The sequence below is a fragment of the Bos indicus x Bos taurus genome, chromosome 3 (assembly GCF_003369695.1).
Source record: "Bos indicus x Bos taurus breed Angus x Brahman F1 hybrid chromosome 3, Bos_hybrid_MaternalHap_v2.0, whole genome shotgun sequence".
Lineage (NCBI taxonomy): Eukaryota > Metazoa > Chordata > Mammalia > Artiodactyla > Bovidae > Bos > Bos indicus x Bos taurus.
Genome location: NC_040078.1, coordinates 93,976,898 through 93,999,055, shown reverse-complemented (window position 1 = coordinate 93,999,055; position 22,158 = coordinate 93,976,898). Strand labels below are relative to the sequence as shown.

Genomic DNA, 22,158 nt, shown 5'->3' with positions numbered 1-22,158 from the left:
AGCAATTTCAGCAATGCTAAACAACACTGGTATTCTGCTAATGGCTCTAGCCACTACTTATTAAAAGTACCCATAATGTACCAGGTACTATACAAAAATATATGGTATATATCACCTTGTTTAATATAAAAGTTATTATTCCTATCTTGGAAATTAAGAACTGAAGCTCAAGAAGGTCAAGCAACTTGCTCCTTGCAGCCAAGATTTGAACACAGAGGTATGATTTCAAAATTCTTTCCTCTTTTTATGCTGCTTACCATAAGCAATAACTGTTCAGCACAGTCAAACACAAGCATTTTTCCTTTCTTTTTTTTTTTAATGCCATCCTCTTCTTCCTTTTTATTTTCTGTCTCATCTTTCTTTAATACTATCTATGCCTAACACCTAAAAAGTACTTTCCAAAAGCACTGTTAAATCATGGTAACATTCTACAAGCCAGAGTTTTATATTCTCCTATATCTTCTCTAAAAAGATAATAAAAATCACTAACTACTAAATAAGAACTACACAGGAAAGGTTCTTTTCTAATTACTTACCTTGGGAGGAAATTTTATATCTATATTAACATCACTACTTTTCAGAGCAAACTTAGTCAGAGATGAGCCATACAACCTAAGTGAACACTCTGGAAATGAAGGAAAAATATTAAAGTATGAAACAGCATGCAAATATGAGAACTTTAAAAAATAAACAGTGGTAGGAAAATTGCATATATTTCAATTCTGTGTCTTCCAATTCTAACACAAGAATTATAAAACAATAATATCCTTTTCTAACTGATCTACAAAAGAATAAAAAGGTTTCTCATTTATAGGGTTCAGGAAGAGAGAAATAACTCATACAAATTCAGTGTTTAGACAAAATTTTAGTAATAATTCATTTAGGAATGACCAGAAGTATGTTTCACATTTAATACGTAACAGTAAAGAATGTACTAACCTAGCCATGGCTACTGTCACAAACTACATTTTTAGATATTTCTATTTACATGTGCAATAGCACTTTAAATGGGGAAGGAATCACAGACACTCAGCCAATGCTCTTAAAAACACAAAATGAAGCCAACTCAATTGATATTGCAGACCTAAAATCCAAAAACTATAGTTTTCAAGAGTTCATAGAACAAAATAAAGGAAACGATAACATGCCACCTACATCTTTTGCAAACTAACAAACATGTTATTTCAAAAATCATAATAAGGCAAATACTATGAACAGAGTTGGAAAACTCTGAGGACAAGTTGAAAAGTAACATGATTAGGACTGATGGGCATATTTAGTATATTAGAAAGTATAAGTTTATACTCAGTTATACATATAAAACTCTACTTTTCAAGTTCACAAAATGTCTAAAGTCATCTAAGTCATTAAAATCCTAAATATTTCATTTTTTATAATAATGGTGAATTATTTCTATATGTAATTTTAAATACCAATGTGTTTTAGATATAAAACTACATTATTAATTTTATTATTAGTTATTAGAAATAATAAAGTATAACATTTTTCAATTTCAATTTATATTCTTTCTTATAAATATCACAATGGCTTCATATAAAACTATAATTTATTAACTGTCCAAAATCCCTTTGGTAGTAAGAAACAAATCGTATTTAATATACATTTACATTTATGTAAATTCAGTATCAATGGAAAAAAATTAGGGCTAAGCAAACAATCTATACATAAATGTCTATAATAAATGACCCAATTCCCCCTTGAACCCAAAACTTAAGCTTTCTGTAAAGAAAGAGCAAGAGTCAAAAAAAGAAATAAAAGTGCAAATTTTGCCTCTAACATCCTTAATTTCCCCCACAACCAAGCAAAAGAAATTTTATTTAGTGAGTAGCATGAATACAAACAACTGAAATAAATATGATTAAAATGTCCATTCAGAAGTCAATGACAATGAAAATTTAATATAAAATACCATATTCAAGCACTAAGCAATTATTTGAAAGTGTATCTGACACTTTAAAAATCTTTTTTTCTTATTACAAAAATTATACCATACTATAATTTTTCCTTTTCTTTTTCTGAACTATCTCCCACCAAAAAGTTCACTTATAAAATAATGAAATTCATCTACTTTTAAGTAGAAAAAAAGAAGAGAAAAAAATTGAAAGAAAAACATTAAGTTTAAGAGGAAGTAAGAGGAAGAGTTGTATCACTTTTAAAACTAAGTATAAAATGAAGTTGTACCTGGTAAAAATGTTGTTACAACCTTTGACATTTCCTCCACAATTTCCTGACGGACTTTGAGGTCATCATCTGTTATTCCTTGTTCTTTTGCTAATTCAATAACTGCAACACTTAAAGCAGCCAAGTGGGCAAGGGAAGGAGGCGGCAGAGAACGAAGCTCACTTTCTTCCTGTTTTTCCTGTTAGTGTAACGTTTAATAACAACAATACAAAAAGAGACTTCTATTTTAATGTCCTCATATTTAGGAGAGCAGGACATACTGAACATATATTCATCTTCTATTGCCAGATTTAAGACACCTAGGAAATGAAACTGAACAAAAGAAACAGATCCCTGCCTTTGTGAAACAGGACTGAAAGAATGAGAGATGCTATGGGAGAAGCTGTTATTAAACATTTAAAAAATAAAACTTGTTTTACTTTACTGTCTGCATAAATTATGAAATGCTACAAGCCAAGATTCCATAAGTACAACATTTAGCTGATCATTCTGTTGTAGCCAAAAGAGACTGACTTAGGTGTAGCAGAAGGTCTTGACTGTGACTGGCATGTACAGTAATCAGATTAAATCACTGCAGGAAAACATTCTAAACACTATCATCATATATTATACTACCTCCCATTAAAAAATGATTTCCCTGTTATTTTATACAAAACTAGGCAAAATGTTTAAAAAAAATCTTTATTCTGATAAGTTTGAAAGCCAATTTAAAACAAGGAGCTAAAGAGGGACTATATTATATATGCACAGTAACTTTTTTAAATTAATTAATACTGATTTTAAAAAATACAGGTAACTGCAAAAGCTACATAAATTACAGGAAAAGAAGAAAATCATCCACTAGCTCCCATACTATTCTGTTCATTTTTTTTTTAACATAACTGAAGATCGTGTGTGTGTGTGTGTGTGTGTGTGTGTGTGTGTGTGCGCGCGCGTGCAGCATGCGAGATCATGTCCGACTCTTTGCAATCCCATGGACTGTAGCCCACCAGGCTTCTCTGTCCAAGGAATTTTTCAGGCAAGAATACTGGAGCAGGTTGCCATTTCCTACTCCAGGGGATCTTCCCAAGCCAGGGATTGAACCCGCATCTCCTCCATCTATTACGTTTTTTATTTAATATTATAATAAAGGCATATTATCACATTTCAGTCAAGAAACAATCTCTTATTTTTTTGAGAAAAGGAGCTCCCAAAATAATAATCAAAAGTAAATTTGTTCTTTCCCCCTCCCACACTCAATAAGGCTAAACAAAGACTTTGGTCTATTCCTAATTTTATTGTTATCATAATCAATTTTAACCTATATAAAGTTTACCTATGGTACAGAATAGTTAAGCATAGAAAGTAAGACAACTTTGTTTTTATAAGTTTCTGTGATCATTTTTACAATCTTAACTATAAACTAAATACAAGTTATATGAACAGATATATCAGTTTTCAGGACTTTTTTTTTTCAGGATTTATCCAACGTACTTAGTGAAAAAAATGATACAAAATTAACATGTAACAAAACTATCTTTATATACACAGAAGTATTTCTAGATTGAAAATGGATAAAAGACAATCAATGAACACACTCCTCTATGCTATTAATAAGCCTATTCTACCTCCTTTAGGATACTGTTCCATCAAATATTGTCATTTATATCCTCATATCATTGATCATCCTCATATCAACACAATATATATCCTGTCATAAATATGATCAATTAAGTCCCTGCCCTTCTGTAACATATATTCTAATTAGAGAAAACAGACAACATATAAATAAATAAATATTATAGTGTCAGGTAATGTTATTAAGAAGAAACAGGGTAAGAGGCTACAGACTAATGAGAAGAGGGTGCTACTATAGAATACAGTAGACAAAATCACTCTAAACAGGTAAAGAGACTTGAAAGTAGTGAAGAAAAGAGACATTTAAATTTCTTGGGGGAGAGCATTCAAGACATAGGAAATAGGCTTGGAAAACTTGCCCAAGAGGCAAAAATCTCCACATTATTCTCCCATTTCTAATCTATGACTCTTCATCCAATTCCCTGTATTTTCCAAGACACAGGAAATAGTAAATGCAAGGACTCAGAGGCAAAAAAAGCCTAATGTCTGAAGGTCAGTAACAAAGATGTGACTATGAAATGTCACAACTATGAAGTTGAAAAGTTAAGTAGAAGCCAAATACTGTACAACCTTGTAAAATCTGATAAGGGTTTAGAATTTTAAGTTGGGAAGCCACTGATGGGCTATGAACAGGAAATAACATGATATATTTTAAAAGAACAATTCTGGCTGCTAAGTGAAGAAGATTGTGGGGGGAAAGAAATGGAATAACTTGAAAATAGTTCAGGTGACAGAGGGTGGTAGCTCAGATTACAGTACAAAAAGTAGAGATATGTGACAAATGACTAAATGTGAAACACACAATATTTTGAAGGCATATTCAATAGAATTTACTAATTGTTTGAACGTGGAATATGAAAGAAAGAGATGAACCAAAGATGACTCAAATGTGCTTATGCTAAGAACAGGGCAAATGGTGGCGCCTTCTACTGAGGTGAGGTATAATGGAAAGAACTAGTTTAGGCTTGGAAAATTTGCCCAGGAGGCAAAATCTCCTAATCATTCTCCCATTTCTAATCTCTGACTCTTCATCCAATTCCCTGTATTTATACCAGTTATTGGGTTTGCTGGGTAGCTCAACTGGTAAAGAATCCGCCTGCGATGCAGGAGATTCTGGTTCGATTCCTGGGTGGGGAAGTTCCACTAGAGAAGGAACAGGATACCCAACCAGAATTCTTGGGCTTCCCTTGTGGCTCAGATGATAAAGAATCAGGCTGTAATGTGGGAGACCTCAGTTCGATACCTGAGTTGGGATGATCTCCTGGAGGAAGGCATGGCAACCCACTCCAGTATTCTTGCCTGGAGAATCCCCTTGGACAGAGGAGCCTGGCAGGCTACAGTCCATGGGGTCGCAAACAGTCAGACATGACTGAGCAACTAAGCATAGCACATACCAGTTATTCTTCTATTTAAAAACTTTCAATAAATCCTCAACTAAATACTAGCAAACTGAATTCACAGAATATTAAAAGGATTATACACCATGACCAAATGTGATTTATTCCTAGAACACAAGAATGGTTCAACATAAAACAATCAAGATGTAATATATCATCTTAACAGCATGAAAGGAGAGAAAGGACAAAGAACCTCAACTGTGCAGAAAAACCATTTGACAAAATACAACACCCCTCTGTGGTACTGCTAAGCCATTTCAGTCGTATCCGACTCTGTGCGACCCCACAGACAGCAGCCCACCAGGCTCCACCGAACCTGGGATTCTCCAGGCAAGAATAGTGGAGTGGGCTGCCATTTCCTTCTCCAATGCAGGAAAGTGAAAAGTGAAAGTGAAGTCGCTCAGTCGTGTCGGACTCTTAGTGACCCCATGGACTGCAGCCCACGAGGCTCTTCCATCCATGGAATTTTCCAGGCAAGAGTACTGGAAAGAGGAGTGGGGTGCCATTGCCTTCTCCACCTCTGTGGTAAAAGCACTCAAAAATACTAGGAACAAAATGAAACTACTGCTATATAAGACCATGTATGAAAAACCTATAGCTAACATCATATCTGATACTGAAAAACTGAAATTTTTCCTGTGAGATTAGGAACCAGTAAAGAATGACCATTTCACCACTTCTATTCAACACCTCTAGCCAAAGGAATTAGGCAAGAAAAAGAAATAAAAGGCATTCACATTAAAAAAGAATAAAAAAAATTATCCCTATTCACAAATAAACATTATCTAGTATATAGAAAACCCTTAAAAGTCTAAAAACAGACATCAGAACTACTGAACAAATTCAGCAGGATATAAACCAACACTCAAAACTCAGGTGCATTTCTGGGCTTCCCTGTTGGCAGAGCAGTAAAGAATCTGCCTGCCAATGCAGGAGACATGGGTTCAGTCCCTAATCGGAGAAGATCCCACATGCCATGGAGCAACTAAACCCATGCACCACAATTACTGAGTCTGTGCTCTAGAGCCTGGGAGCCATAATTACTGAGCCCATATGCTGCAACTACTGAAGCCTGCACGCCTAGAGTCGTGTACCACAACAAAAGAGGCCACCACAATGAGAAACCTGCTCACAACTAGAGTAGCTCCCACTCACCACAACTAGAGAAAATTCTGCACAGCAACGAAGACTGAGCTCAGTCAAAAATAAAAATAAATAATATTATTTTTAAAATCAGGTGCATTTCTATATACTAACAATAAACAATTTGAAACAGAAGAAAATAATTCCATCCAAAACAGCATCAAAGAGAATAAAAGACTTAAGAATGAATTTAACCAAGAAGATGAAAGAGGTATGCACTGAAAAAGACAAAATGGTGCTTAAAGAAACTAAAGAAGACATGAATAATAAAAAAAAAAAGAAAGATATTCCATGCTGGGAGAAACTCCTGGAAAGAGAAATCTGACAGGCTACACAGTCCATAGCATCACAAAGAATCAACTAAGCAACTGAGCATTCCATGTTCTGGACTGGCAGATTCAATATTGTTAAGATGTCAGTAGTATCCAAAGCAATCTACATATCCAATTCAATCCCTATCAAAATCCCAACAACTTTTGTGTAGAAAAAGAAAAAAAAAATCCTAAAATTCACATGGACCCTCAAGAGACCCCAAACAGCCAAAACAATCTTGAAAAAGAACAACAAACTTAGAGGACTCAAATTTCCTGATTTCAAAACTTAGTGCAAAGTCACAGTAACCAAAAGAGTATTGCACTGGCATAAAGACAGACACAGAGGCCTATAAAATGAGGGCCCAGAAGTAGATGTTCATATATAAGGTCAAATTATTTTTAATAAAAATATTAAGAACATTCAATATGGAAAAAACTGTCTTATCAAAACATGGTACTAGGAAAGCAGGATTTTTGTTGTTGTTCAGTCACTAACTCACATCTGATTCTTTGTGAACCAATGGACTGCAGCACACTAGGCTTCCCTGTCCTTCACCATCTCCCAGAGTTCACCCAAGTTCATGTCCATCCAGTTGGTGATGCCATCCAACCATCTCATCCTCTGTCATCCCCTTCTCCTGCCTTCAATCTTTCCCAGCATCAGGGTCTTTTCCAATGAGTTAGCTAGCTCTTCCCATCAGGTGGCTAAAGTCTTAGAACTTCAGCATCAGTCCATCCAATGAGCATTCAGGGCTGATTCCCCTTAGGATTGACTGGTTTGAATTCCTTGTTGTCCAAGGGACATTCAAGAGTCTTCCCCAGCACCACAGTCTGAAAGCATCAATTCTTTGGCACTCAGGCTTCCTTATGGTACAACTCTCACATCCGTACATGACTACTGGAAAGACCACAGCTTTGACTATACAGACCTTTGTCAGGAAAGTGATCTGTTTGCTTTTAATATACTGTCTAGGATTGTCATAGCTTTCCTTCCAAGAAGCAAGCATCTTCTAATTTCATGGCTGCAGTCACCATCCACAGTGATTTTGGAGCCCAAGAAGAGAATATCTGTCACTGCTTCCACATTTTCCCCTTCTATTTGCCCTGAAGTAATGGCAATGGAAGTCATGATCTTAGTTTTTTTAATGCTGAGTTTTAAGCCAGCTTTTTCACTCTCCTTCACCCTCATCAAGAAGCTCTTCAGTTCATCTTCATTTTCTGGCATGAGATATGCAGAGTATCATCTGCATATCTGAGACTGTTGCTATTTCTCCTGGAAATGTTGATTCCAGCTTGTAACTCATCCAGCTCGGCATTTTGCATGATGTACTCTGCATATAAGTTAAATAAACAGGGTAACAATATACAGCTTTGTCATACTCCTTTCCTAATTTTGAACCAGTCATTTGTTCTATATAAGGTTCTAACTATTGCTTCTTGACCCACATACAGCTTTCTCAGGAGACAGGTAAGATGGTCTGGTATTCTCATCTCTTTAAGAATTTTCCAAAGTTTGTTGTGATCCACAGAGTCATAGGATTTAGCACAATGAAGCACATTTTTTTTTTCTGGAATTCCCTTATTTCTCTATTATCCAATGAATGTTGGCAATTTGATCTCTGGTTCCTCTGCCTTTTCTAAATCCAACTTGTACATCTAGACACTCTTAATTCAAGTACTGCAGAAGCCTAGCTTGAAGGATTTTGAGCATAACCTTACTAGTACAGGAAATGAGCACAACTGTCTGGTAGTTTGAACATTTTTTAGCACTGCCCTATTTGGAACTGGGATGAAAACTGACCTTTTCCAGTACTGTGGCCACTGCTGAGTTTTCCAAATTTGCTGACATACTGAGTGCAGCACTGTAACAGTATCATCTTTTAGGATCTGAAATAGTTCAGCTGGAATTCCATCACCTCCACTAGTTTCGTTTGTAGTAATGCTTCCTAAGGCCCATTTGACTTCACACTCCAGGATATCTGGCTCCAAGTGAGCATCCACACCACACCAGTCCTTAAAAGAATTTAAGAACTATAACTTAAAAACTATAACTTAAAGAACTTAAGAACTTATAAGAACTATACCTTTTATGTATAGTTCTGTGTACTCTTGCCACCTCTTCTGACTCTTGTTAGGTCCATCAAAAAAGAGGCAGACTTAAATCAATCCTTCTCCAAAGAAGACATACAGATGGCCAACAGGCATATGAAAAGATGTTCACCATCATTAATTATTAGAAATATGTGACTCAAACCTACCAGGTACCACCTCACATCAGTCAGAATGGCCATCGTTAAAAAGTGTACAAATGAAAATGCTAAAGACACTGTGGAGAAAAGAGAACCCTCCTACATTGTTGGTGAGAATGTAAACTGGTACAACCAATATGGAGAACGGTATGGAGTTTCCTTAAAAAACTACAAACAGAACCATATGAACCAGCAACCCCACACCTGGAATATATCTGGAGGGAACACTAATTTGAAAAAATACATGCTCTCCTATGTACATAGTAGCACCAGTCACAGTGGCCAAGACACAGAAACAAACTAAATGTCCATCAACAGGATAAAGACATGGTACACATATACAAGGGAATACTACTCAGTCATAAAAAAGAATAAAATAATGCCATCTGCAGCAACACAGATGAACCTAGGGATTATTATACTAAGTGAAGTAAGTCAGACAGAGAAAGACAAATATCATGTAACCTCACTTGTATGTGGAATCCAAAATATGACACAAATGAACTTACTTTTGAAACAGAAACAGAATCACAGACATAGAAAACAGATCTGTGTTTGCCAAAAGTGGTGGGGAGAGATGGACTGAGAGGCTTGGGATTAACAGATATTCAAACTATTACATATATAGCATGGATTAACAACAAGATCCTGCTTATAGCACAGGGAACTATATTCAATGTCCTGGGATATACCATAATGGAAAAGAATATTGGAAAGAACATGGGGCACTTTTCAGGTGGTCCAGTGGCTAAGACTTCATACTTCCAGTGCAGGGGGCCAGGTTCAATCCCTGGTCAGGGAACTAGATCTCACATGTTGCAACCAAGATGCCGCAAGCCACAACAAAGATCAAAGATCCCATGTGCCTCAACTAAGATCTGGCACAGCCAAATAAATAAATAAACTTAAAAAAAAATAATGTATACTGGGATTCTCTAGTAGTCTACTGGTTAAGAATCCACCTGCCAATGCAGGGAACACAAGTTCGAACCCTACCAGGAAGATTCTACATGCTGCTGAGCAACTAAGCCCATGCCACTACTGAGTCCATGTGCCACAACTACTGAAGCCCATGTGCCTAGAGCCCATGCTCTGCAACAAGAAAACCACCACAATGAGAAGCCTACACAGCACAACGAAGAGTAGCCCCTGCTAGCTGCAACTAGAGAAAGCCTGCATGCACAGCAATGAAAACCCAGCACAGCCAAAAATAAATAAATAAAAGTTACTGGCTTACAAGACCATGGGCCAATGATTTAAAAAAAAAGAATGTATATATATATTGACCTGAATTATTATCCTTTAGAGCAGAAATTAACACAACATTGTAAATCAACTATATTTGAATAAAATAAAAATAAATGCATGGGTGTATATATATATATATTCTGTGCTCATTACTGTTAGGCAATTTCACTGGGTATAGAAATATAGTTTAAAAAAAAAAAAGGACTTCCCTGGTGATCTAGTACTTAAGACTCTGTGCTTCCAACGCAGGGGGCATGGGTTCAATCCTTGGTCAGGGAAGTTCCTCATGCCGTGTGGTGTGGCCAAAAAAATCAATAAACATATGTTGACAGGAGATTTTTCCTTCCTCCAGAACTCTGAAGATACTATTCAACTGTCTTCTGGCTTCTACTGCTGTTATTGATAAGTCAGCCAACATTCCCATCCTCTGCACCTTTGTGAATGACTTTATCTTTTCGGCTGCTTTTAAAAAAGCAACTTTACTGTGGATATAATTTATATAAAATAAATTGCACATATTTAAACTTTACAATTTGGTTCATTTTTGACGTATATATATATATAATAAAACCATCACCACAATCAAGATAATAAACATATCAATCTCTGTCAGAAATTTCCTCATATTCCTTTGTAATCACTCCATCCTTCTTCTACACCCATATTCTGGGAACTACCAATCTGCTTTCTACGATTACAGCTTAGACTGCATTTTCTAGAATTTTATATATATATCGAATTGCACAGTATATAGTCATTTTTCTCTGACTTTTTACACTCATGATACTTAAGATCCATCTATGTTGTTGTATAGTCAATAGTTCACTCCTTTTAACAACAAATAGCATAACAAGATATGGATATACCACATGTATTTGTTCACTTCTTTGGCTAATTATTAAACATAAAACTGCAATGAGTATTCATATACAAGTAAGTGTAGAGACATATGCTTTCATTTATCTTGGGTAAACCCATAGGAATGGAATGGCTGACTCATGTATTAGTTGTATGTTTAACTTTTAAAAAACTGCCAATGTGTTTTCAAAAATGGATGTATTACCATGTGACCTAGTAATTCCACTGCTGGGTATTTATCCAAAAAAAATTAAAACACTAACAGGAAAAGAAATCTGCACTTCCATGTTTACTGCAGCTTTATTTATAATATCCAAAACATGGAAACAACCTACATGTCCACTGATGGATGAGTGAATAAAGAAAATGTGGTCCATATATACAACTTAACATTATTCAGCCATTAAAAAAAAGAAAATCTTGCCATACGCAACAACATGGATGGACCCTGAGGGCATACTGTTAAATGAAGTCTGACCAAGAAAGATAAATACTGTATGATTTCACTTGTATGTGGAATCTAAAAAGAACAGCAACAAAAACTGAACTAATACAGAGAACATATTGGTCATTGCCAGAGGCAGGGATTAGTGGTTGGGGGTGAGTGAAATGGGTGAACATAGCCAAAAGGTAAAAGCTTTCAGTTATAAAATCAATCAGTCCTTAAGATTTATATATACTTCTTGGTAATTATAGTTAATAATGCAGTATTGTCTATTGAAAAGTTGCTAAGCATAAATCTTAAAGTGAAAATTGAGGTAAAGTTCTCACCTCAAGAAAAAAAAAGGTTATGTGTGGTAGTTGGTATTGACTAAATTTATTGTGGTGATTATTTCACAAAATATATATATGTTGAATCATTATGTTGTACATGTGAAACTAACATGTTGTATGTCAACCAACTCTCAATTAAAAAATAATTTAAAAATAAACCTTTAAAATAAAAGGTGGATTATTGGGTGGGCCAAAAAGTTCATTCAGGTTTTTCTATACCATCTTATGCTATGGAAAATCCCGAACAAACTTTTTAGCCAACCCAATACTATTTTACATTTCCACCAGCACTGTTTTAGACTTGCCATTCATTCACATCCTTGACAACACTTGGCAGAGTCAATCTTTCTAATTTTAGCTGTTCTTATAAGTGCAGTGATTTCCCTGATAAAGAATAATGTTGAGCATCTTTTCATGTGTTTGACACCTATATGTCTTCTTTAATAAAATGTTGGCTCAAATCTTTTGCCCATATTTTATTTGGTTGTTTGTTTACAGTAGTTCCCTCTCATCCTTGGAGGATATGCTCCAAGGCCTCCAGTGGAAGCCTAAAACCACAGAAAGCACTGAACCCTGTAAATACTATTCTCTTCCTCCACATACATACCTATGATAAAGTTTTATTTATAAATTAGGCACATTAAGAGACTACTCAAATTGCCTGCATCACTACTTTTGCACGTTGGGGCTATTATTAAGTAAAAATTACTCAAACACAAGCACTGTGATACCACCAACAGCCAATCTGATACCTAAGATGGCTACCAAGTAACTAACAGACAGGTAGCATACACTATGCAGATACCCACATCATGGGCAGGACAAAGCCAAACAAGAAATTTCACCACACTATTCAGTCAGAACCAGACATGGAACAACGGACTGGTTTAAAATTGGGAAAGGAGTTCATCAAGGCTATATATTGTCACCCTGCCTATTTAACTTATATACATAGTGCATCATGCAAAATGCCAGGCTGGATGAAGCACAAGGTAGAATCAAGATTGCTGGGAGAAATATCAGTAACTGCAGGTATGAAAATGACACCATCCTAATGACAGAAAGTGAAGAGGAACTAAAAGAGCCTCTTGATGAAGGTCAAAGAGGACAGTGAAAAAGCTGGCTTAAAACTCAACATTAAAAAAACTATAATCATGGCAACCAGTCCATCACTTCATGGCAAACAGATGGGGAAACAATGGAAACAGTGACAGACTTTATTTTCTTAGGATCCAAAATCACTGCGAACGACTACAGCCATGAAATTAAAAGATGCTTGCTCCTTGGAAGAAAAGCTATGACGAACCTAAGACAGAGTATTAAAAAGCAGAGACTACTTTTCCAACAAAGGTCCATATAGTCAAAGCTATGGTTTTTCCAGTAGTTATGTACCAATGTGAGAGTTTGGACCATGAAGAAAGCTGAGTGCCAAAGAATTGATGCTTTTGAACTGTGGTGCTGGAAAAGACTCTTGGACACCAAGGAGATCAAACCAGTCCATCCTAAAGGAAATCAACCCTGAATATTCACTGGAAGGACCAATGCTAAAGCTGAAGCTCCAATACTTTCACCACCTGATGCAAAAAACTGACTCATTGGAAAAGACCCCGATGCTGGGAAAGATTGAAGGCAGGAGGAGAAGGGGACGAAAGAGGATGATATGGTTGGATGGCATCACAGACTCAATGGACTTGAGTTTGAGCAAATTCCAGGAGACAGTTGAAGGACAGGGAAGCCTGGCATCCTGTAGTCCATGGTTTCACAGTCAGACATGACTGAGCTACTGAACTGAACTGAATTCAGAATGGCATGCAGTTTAAAACTGTACACTCTTTATTTGTGGAATTTTCCATTTGATATTTTCAGACATGGCTGACCAAGGGTAACTGAAACCATGGAAAGCAAAACCATGAATAAGGAGTGATTACTGTACTTATTACTGAGTTTTAAAAGTTTTTTATTTCTTCTAGATACAACTCATTTACCTGATATGATTTGTGAATATCTTTTCCCAATCTGCAGCTACTATTGTCTGTCATTCTTTAAAGATATCTTTCAAAGAGCAGAAGTTTTTAATTTTGAATAAGTCCATTCATCAGTTTTTTCCTCTTTAGTATCATATCTAAGAAATTTTGCCCAATCCAAGGTCATAAAGATTTTCTACCATATCTTATCCTGGAAATTTTATACTTTTAGGTTTTACATTTAGGTCAATAAGTAAGGTATGGATCAAAGGTCTTTATTCATGGATATTTAACTACTCATATGTTTAAGAGAATATAATTTCTCCACTGAATTACCTTTGAAGCTCTGTAAAAAAAAAAAAATATATATATATATATATCAGTTGTTCATATAAGTGTGCCATTTCTATACTCACTATTCTGCTCCACTGATCTATTTGTCTATTTGATGCCAGTACCACACTGCCTTATTACTGTAGTTTAAGTCTGTAAGGCAGGCGTTGTTAGTCCTCCAACTTTGTTTTTTTCAAAGTTCTTTTAAATTTTCTAGGGCCTTTGCTTTCCCAGATGGAATTTCAGCTTTTCTCTTCCTTCTTTTTTAGTTTTCTTTATTGAAGTATAGTTGATTTGCAGCATTTCAGGTTACAACAAAGTGATTCAGTTATACATACATATATACGTAAATACATACAGATACATTCTTTTTCAGATTCTTTTCCATTATAGGTTATTATAAAATATTGTGTTTGAGTGAACTCCGGGAGTTGGCAATGGACAGGGAGGCCTGGCGTGCTGCGATTCATGGGGTCGCAAAGTGTTGGACACGACTGAGCAACTGAACAGAACTGATAAGATACTGAATATAGTTTCCTGTGCTATAAAGTAGGTCCTTGTTGCTTATCTATTTTAAATATAGCAGTGTATATTCCAGATGAATTTTAGAATTAGGCTTTCAATTCAGGATTTTGTTCAGGATTGGGCTGAGTGTACAGATCAGTTTAGAAAGAAATTTAATAATATTAGTTCTTCCAACACATAAGGTTTATTTCTGCATTTCTTTAGCTCTTCTTTAATTTCTCTCAGGAATGTTTTATAATTTCTGTGCATAATTTTGCATATTTTTGATGCTATTGTAATAGTAGTTTTTTGAATTTCACTTTTGTACTATTCATTATTAGTATATAAAAATACAACTGACTTTTGCATGCTGAGTTTGTATTCTGCAACCTTGCTAAATTCATTAACTCTAATAATTCCCTGACGTCACTGAATATTCTATATAAATAATCACATTTACCTACAAATATAGTTGTACTTCTTCTTTTCCAACTTAGATAGCTTTCCTTTCTTTCTCTTGTCTGAATTCACTGGCTAGAACTTCGAATAAAACGCTGAATAAAAGTGGTTAAGAGTGAACATATCTATCTTTTTCCCCAATTTTTTTTACTGTAATAAAATACACATAACATAAAATGTACTATCTTAACCATTTTTACAAGTACAATTCAATGGAATTAAGTACATTCATTTGTTGTACAACCATCACCATCACACATCAGCAGAATTCTTTTTATCTTGTAAAACTGAAACCTTTCCATTCCTCCATCTCCCCAGACAACCACCATTCAACTCTCTGTCTTTATGATTCTGACTACTCTAAGTATCTCATATAAGTGGAATAATTACAGTATTTGTCTTTTTATGATTGGCTTATTTCAGTTAGCATTAACTTACTCAAGGTTCTTCCATGTTGTGACATATCAGAATTACCTTCCTTTTAAGGCAGTATTTTTCAATGTATGTATATGTAACATTTTGTTTATCCATTCATCTGCTGACAGCTGAGTTGCTTCCATGTTTTAGCTATTGTGAATAATGCTATAATGAATATGGTGGTACAAATATCACTTAAAGACCCTGCTTTCAATTCCTTTGAGTTTATACTCAAAAGTATAACTGCTGGATCATATAGTAATTCCATTTTTAACTTTTTGAGGAACTACAATACAGTTTTCCACAGCTATACCATTTTCATACCTGTCTTTTTCCTATCTTAAGAAGAAAACATTCAGTTTTCGCCATTAAGTATAATGTTAGTTGTAACTTCTTCACAGATGTTCTTTAGGATGTGAAGAAAGTTCCCTTCTATTCCGAGTCTGCTGAGATTTTTATTAATCAGGAGTTTTTAAAATGCTTTTTCAGCATCTACTAAGATGATCACATGTTTTTCTTTTTCTGTTTGTTAATATGATTATAGTTAATTAATTAATGCTAATTAATTACAGTGATTCATTTTCTAATGTTAAACCAAAAATGCACTCCTGGAATAAATTCCTATTTGGTCATTTTGTATTTCCTTCTTTAAACATATTGTTGGATTCAATTTTCTAAGATAATGTTTAGAATTTTTGCAGTTATAATGAGGGATACTGATCTGAAGTTTTCTTTCACTGTAATATCCTCTTCTGGTTCCTGTATTAGAGTAATATGGTCCTTATAGACTGGGTTGGGAAGCATTCCTCCTCAATGTTCTGAAGAGTTTATGAAGGAATGATACAAATATCAATTATCCCAGAGCTCAATGATGCTCTTTTTTCCAAGTTCTTTTTTCTGTTTCATTATTTACTTCCATTCCTATATCTTTAAGTTCACCAACCTCTTCTTTTGCAATGTCTCATCTGCCATCCTACATACTGTATTTTTCATCTTAGACATTATAGTTTGCATTTCTGTAAGTTCAATTTGAATCATTTTTATATCTTCCAAGTCTCTATTTTTAGGAACATCAAGAGTAGTTATATTAACTGTCTTAATGTCCTTCTTTACCAATTCTACGGTGTCAGTTCAAGGTTGCTTTTGATTGACTGATCTTTCTTCTCTTCACAATTTGTATCTTCCTGCTGCCTTGTACTCCAGATAATTTTTGACTGAATGGCAGACAATGTGAACTTTCAGGGGAGGATGGACATTTTGTATTCCTAAAAATATTCTCAAGCTTTTTTCTATAATGACATGAAATAATTGAAAATAGGTTATTTTTTGGTGTCTTACCTTCAGAATTTTTTAGTTGGCACCAGATTTAGCTTAGGGTTAAAGATTCCCCACTACTGAAATAAGATCTTTCTGATTATTTTACCCAACTTCCCACAAAGTATGAGGTTTTTCTTTTTGCTTTTCCATTCAAAAAAATACATATTTATTTATTTATTTATCCAGCTACACTAGGCCTTTTTAAAATTTTTATTTTCTTATTATTTATTTTTGGCTGTGCTGGGACTTCATTGCTGCACACAGGCTTCCTCTAGCTGCAGAGAGCAGTGGCTACTCTTACTTGCAGTGTAAGAGTAGGCTTCTCACTGTGGTGGCTTCTCTTGTTGTAGCACACGAGCTCCAGCATGTGAGCTTCAGTAACTGCAGCCCTCATGTTCAGTGGTTGTGGCTCATGGCCTTAGCTGATCCACAGCATGTGAAATCCTCCCAGACCAGGGATCAAACTCACGTCCTCTGCAGTAGCAGGTGGATTCTCATCTGCTATACCACCAGGGAAGTCCAAGAAGGCTTTATTTTAAATAAGATTCTGTTCATATTATCAAGAAAGTTATACTTTGGAGAAGATCCTAGTAGCAGTCTGAATATCATTGTAGATTTCATGTGAAGCTGTTACATATATGGGTAAAAATACAACTCTTCCTTTCAAGGTTTTTCTTATTTGCAGATTAGCTATTTGAGTTTGGGGTTTAGCTCATTTTAATGCACTCACTGTTTGCGCTGAGTCTTAGTTTGGGCACGCGGGATCTTTCATTTTCGTTTCAGCATGTGGTATCTTTGTTGCAGCATGTAGGATCTTTAGTTGTGGCATACTGGATCAAGATCCCTGACCAGGGACTGAACCCAGGTCCCCTGCATTGGAAGCGCTAAATCTTAACTACTGGACCACAAGGGAAGTCTCATGAGGTTTTCCAGTCTGGACAGTTGGAAGATACTATTTGCGGTTTTGGAGGCGCACCAAGCACTATTCTAATCCCTTCAGATGGTTCTTTCCCTGACTTCAGGCAGCTTTCTCACAGGCGTGCACCAATCAGTATCAGTACTGCACTAAATATTCTGAGGGAACTGTTCATAGATCTTTGAGTTTCTGCCTGTATAGCTTTCTTTTCTGTTTTTCTGTCCTACAAACTCTAGCCACACTGTACTCCCTGAAGTCAAGTTCATCTCCTCATCTCTGGGAGTCCATTGCATTCTGCTCCCATTTGTACAATCTGAAAACTCTCTTAAATTGAAGTAATCATTGAGCTCATTTGTTTTCACTGTCAGTCCTTCACTGCCTAAAGAAAAAAATTATTAGTCATATTTCTCTTTTTGTTTTATTGCTTATTTCAAGAAGGTAAATCCAGTCTTTACTATTCCAACTTCACTAAAAGTTCAGGATAGCTGATTTTAAGGTTGGTTTGGTTTTTTTTTAATATTCTAAAATTTCTCTGTAATGTATATAATGTGTAATGACTTTCTTTTTAAGTTTTTTGGGAATTCCCTGAGCTTCCTGCAACTAGTGATCAGCACCTTCCAACATTTCTTGAAATTTCTCAGTTATTATCTCTTAAACTACCACTTTGTCTCTATCAACTCTTCTGAAATGCTAATTGAATAAAAATAGGCTGATAAAATTTGAGTGATTTCTCTTCCAAGTTGTTGAATATTTTGAATGAATTTTTCTTCCAATAGAAATGTACTGATCACCAACTATGCGTCAGATACTGTACTTAGGAATGAAGAAAAATAAATAAATAAGAAATTAAATCTGTCCTTGAAAACATTTACATACTGAAGTCTGCAAGAGAAGAGAAGCACAGATATTTATAGTACATAAGTGTAAGGTTTTCTGATCAAGTCACTATAGGAACATGAAGAAAATATCTGTAACACAGACTTGCTGGAAAGGTCAAGTAAAAGAGTATTTCTCAGAGAGGATATCTTAGAGATAAGTAAGAAGTTATATAGAATTATTATTATAATTTTGAAAAGAAAAAAATTAAGTAGCTAACATACTAATGAATTTCAAAAAGAAAACATTCTAATAACTTATCACATATGAATTCCCAAAGGCCCTGCGTGATCTAGACTTCTCCAGCTTCACCTTATACCACTTTTCCCCTAGCTCTCTTGCTCCAGTCATACTAGACTCTTTCAGTTCCTCATATGTCATGTCCTTTCACAATTTAGAGACCTTTATTCATGCTGCTTTTTTGTGTAAAATGCTCTCATCTCATCCTTCTATGCTTTAGCTTTCTGCCTTTTAAACCTCTACTTCAAGGTTCAACAATTTAAATGTCACTTTCTTAAAGAAATCATCCCTCCTCTACATTAAGTAAAATATCCTCTGTATACTTCCTTAGTATTACAATTCCCCCTTTAATGAAACTCATCATACTTAAATCCTTATTCATTGTATGCTTTCACCAATACTTTAGAAACTCTGAGGGCAAGAACCATGACTATCTTATTCACCACTCCATAGAGCTAACACATAAGAACTCAATAAAAACCAGTTGGACTGACTATACCTGACTTTTAAGCTTAGGAATCACAACATACTTTAGGATGAGCAAACTGGTCACTGAGCAGGTTCCCCTCCTGACCATCTAACAGAAGGAGGGAAATCACAGCTTTCAACACTATCATATCAGTTATTACTATAAGAATGGACAAACACTTGGTTTTTAGTTTCATTAATAAAAATATTTCATACAGGTTTATCATTCAATAAATAAATATTTTCTAAAAAGACTTACCAAAATGTTTTTCTTATGTCGTTTCTCTTTTATATGTTTATGAGCTCCCTGGATGTTTTCAATGTGAATTAAGCAAAGTTTGCATAGATATCGGCAATTGGTATATTCTGGTGAGCGCTAAAAAAAAAGTTAAAAACACATTTTTTCAGAAAACAGAAACAGTAAAATTTTTTACTACATATGTTAATACAACAACTATGTAAATATATGAGGCAAAAATAAGCAGTGAAGTAATGCTTTTTAATAAACAATTCAATACTCATACACCCAAGAGGTAGGTGTCCTTTTAAAGTAGTCATCATAGGAGATAATATACTAATTTCAAACAATATCATGATAGTCCTAAATATGTTTGATATTCATCTAATATAGTCTTTAGAATTCATTATAAAATAAGAAAGGCAGTATTATTATTTAGTGTTATTCCAACACTGCCAAAAATTGGTTTCAAAATTTGTCTTTTTGATTCCTATAAAAGATAAAATCTACTCTCAAATTGGGGATTTCAAAAGAATCTACAAATATGGGGCTTCCCTGGTGGCTCAGTGGTAAAGAATCTGCCTGCCAATGCATGAGATGCAGGTTTGATTCCTGAATTAGGAAGATCCCCTGGAGAATGAAATAGCAACACACTCCAGTATTCTTGCCTGGGAAAGCCCACGGACAGAGGAACCTTGCAGGCTTCAGTTCATGGAGTCACAAGAGAGTCGGACACAACTTAGCGACTAAACAAACAACAAATACTATAAATACAGAAGACAACTCCAAAAGATGAGTTGTGAAAACACTCTAATCAGTTACAATCACCTGGGAATAAATGGATAACCTCTTGAGGTAACTACTCTGAAAGGAAAAACAATTACGACACATGGAAAGTAGCAGTCACAATACTTAAATCATACTTTATACATGCAATCTTGAAATAATAAAAAATTAAAAATTTCAAAGGGTCCGTTATATGCTAGGCACTATGCTAGATGTTCAACATAAAATTTATCATTTTAACTCCCCTAATAATCCTATTACATTGGTATTGTCTTCATTTTATACACCTGGGGGGAAAAAAGCTCACAGAGCTTGTAACTTTTACAAGGATACAACAGTATTACAAGGTAGACACTGATTTAATTTCATGTACATCTGAATCAAAGCCAAGACGAAATCCACCAAAGACCCTAAGATGGTACAATAAAAAATTACCAAACACAATGAATTTATGTTGAATTTTAAAATTGTTTCTAGTTCCTTACACTGAAATTGCAGCAATGCTTAATTTTTACCTCATAGTGACATTCACTGCTAAGTCATTTCAGTCGTGTCCGACTCTGTGCGACCCCATAGACGGCGGCCCACCCGGCTCCCCCGTCCCTGGGATTCTCCAGGCAAGAACACTGGAGTGGGTTGCCATTTCCTTCTCCAATGCATGAAAGTGAAAAGTGAAAGTGAAGTCGCTCAGTCGTGTCCGACTCTTAGCGACCCCATGGACTATAGCCCACCAGGCTCCTCCGTCCATGGGATTTTCCAGGCAAGAGTACTGGAGTGGGGTGCCATTATTGACCTTCAATAGGCTGCAAAAAGATTCTCTTACTTCAGAACATAACACAATTTCCTTTAAATAAGAACCTGCCCCAATTTAGCAACAGTCCTGCCACAGATCAAAAATAAACATAGCTTTCACTTATATAGAGTATCCATTATTAACCTTACAATACCCCTATGAGGAATTCCTCATTTTACTGGCAAAGCAACTAAACCCCTAGAATTAAGAAATCTGCCCAAGGCAATAAGCAAGTAAGAAAAATCAGTTCAATCTAGTCATTTCTTTAAAATTACTTCAAACCTGTCCTTATTGGGGAATGAATTAAGCCCTCACAGAGACTTCTCTTAGTTTCCGACCATAACTACTTCTTAATTCACCAAATATTTTCTGAGCTCATACTATATGTCAAATATTCTCTAGGAGTAAACAAAATAGATGAAAATTCTTGTCCTCATGAATTTACATTCTAAGATAGAAAGGTAATAAATAAATGCACAAATAAAAAAATAGGAATTTAAGGGAGGTATCTTCTTTTTAAAAATAGAATCATCATTTACTGATAAAAATGACTTAAAGGAAGTAAAGGACTGAGTTGTATGGATGTATGAAGACATTTCAAGTGAAGAGAAATGTGAATGCTAAGACCCTGAGGAAGGAATGTGCTTAATTTAAGAAACTGCAAAAAAAAAAGCTACTAGGACTGAAGAGAGAGGTAATAGAAGTCAGATCACAAGGCCCCTTATTAAGGACTCTAAGGATTCTAAGTGTGAGGGAAAGGTACTGAAGACTTCTGAGCAGAGAATTACAAGATCTAATCTATTAACAGGGATCACTTGCCTTCTTTATCAAGAAAAGAAACAAAAAGAACTTACTGCTATTATAAGCACACTGCAATAATCCAGATGACACTGACTTGGTTCAAGGTAAGAATTGTGGAAGTGGCAAGAATGGCTGGACTGAGGAGTTGAACGCATAAATACAAAATACCTAAAGCCATGAATATTGATGACGTCACTAAGGAAATCATATGCCCTCTTATCAGACAACTTTTTCAAATGTAAAA

The 22,158-nt window shown here is 35.2% G+C and overlaps 1 protein-coding gene across 9 annotated transcripts in view; it reads right to left on the bottom strand.

Annotated features, from left to right (window-relative positions):
• TUT4 (terminal uridylyl transferase 4) overlaps positions 1-22,158 on the bottom strand; it is a 129,245-nt gene that overhangs the window by 63,366 nt on the left and 43,721 nt on the right. For all 9 annotated transcript variants that reach the window (XM_027537244.1, XM_027537248.1, XM_027537246.1 and 6 more), the window contains exons 4-6: positions 19,556-19,672; positions 2,203-2,380; positions 537-625 (exon numbers count right to left, since the gene is read on the bottom strand). In XM_027537244.1, coding sequence (XP_027393045.1) covers positions 537-625; positions 2,203-2,380; positions 19,556-19,672 — 384 coding nt within the window. The remainder of the gene's footprint in view (positions 1-536; positions 626-2,202; positions 2,381-19,555; positions 19,673-22,158) is intronic.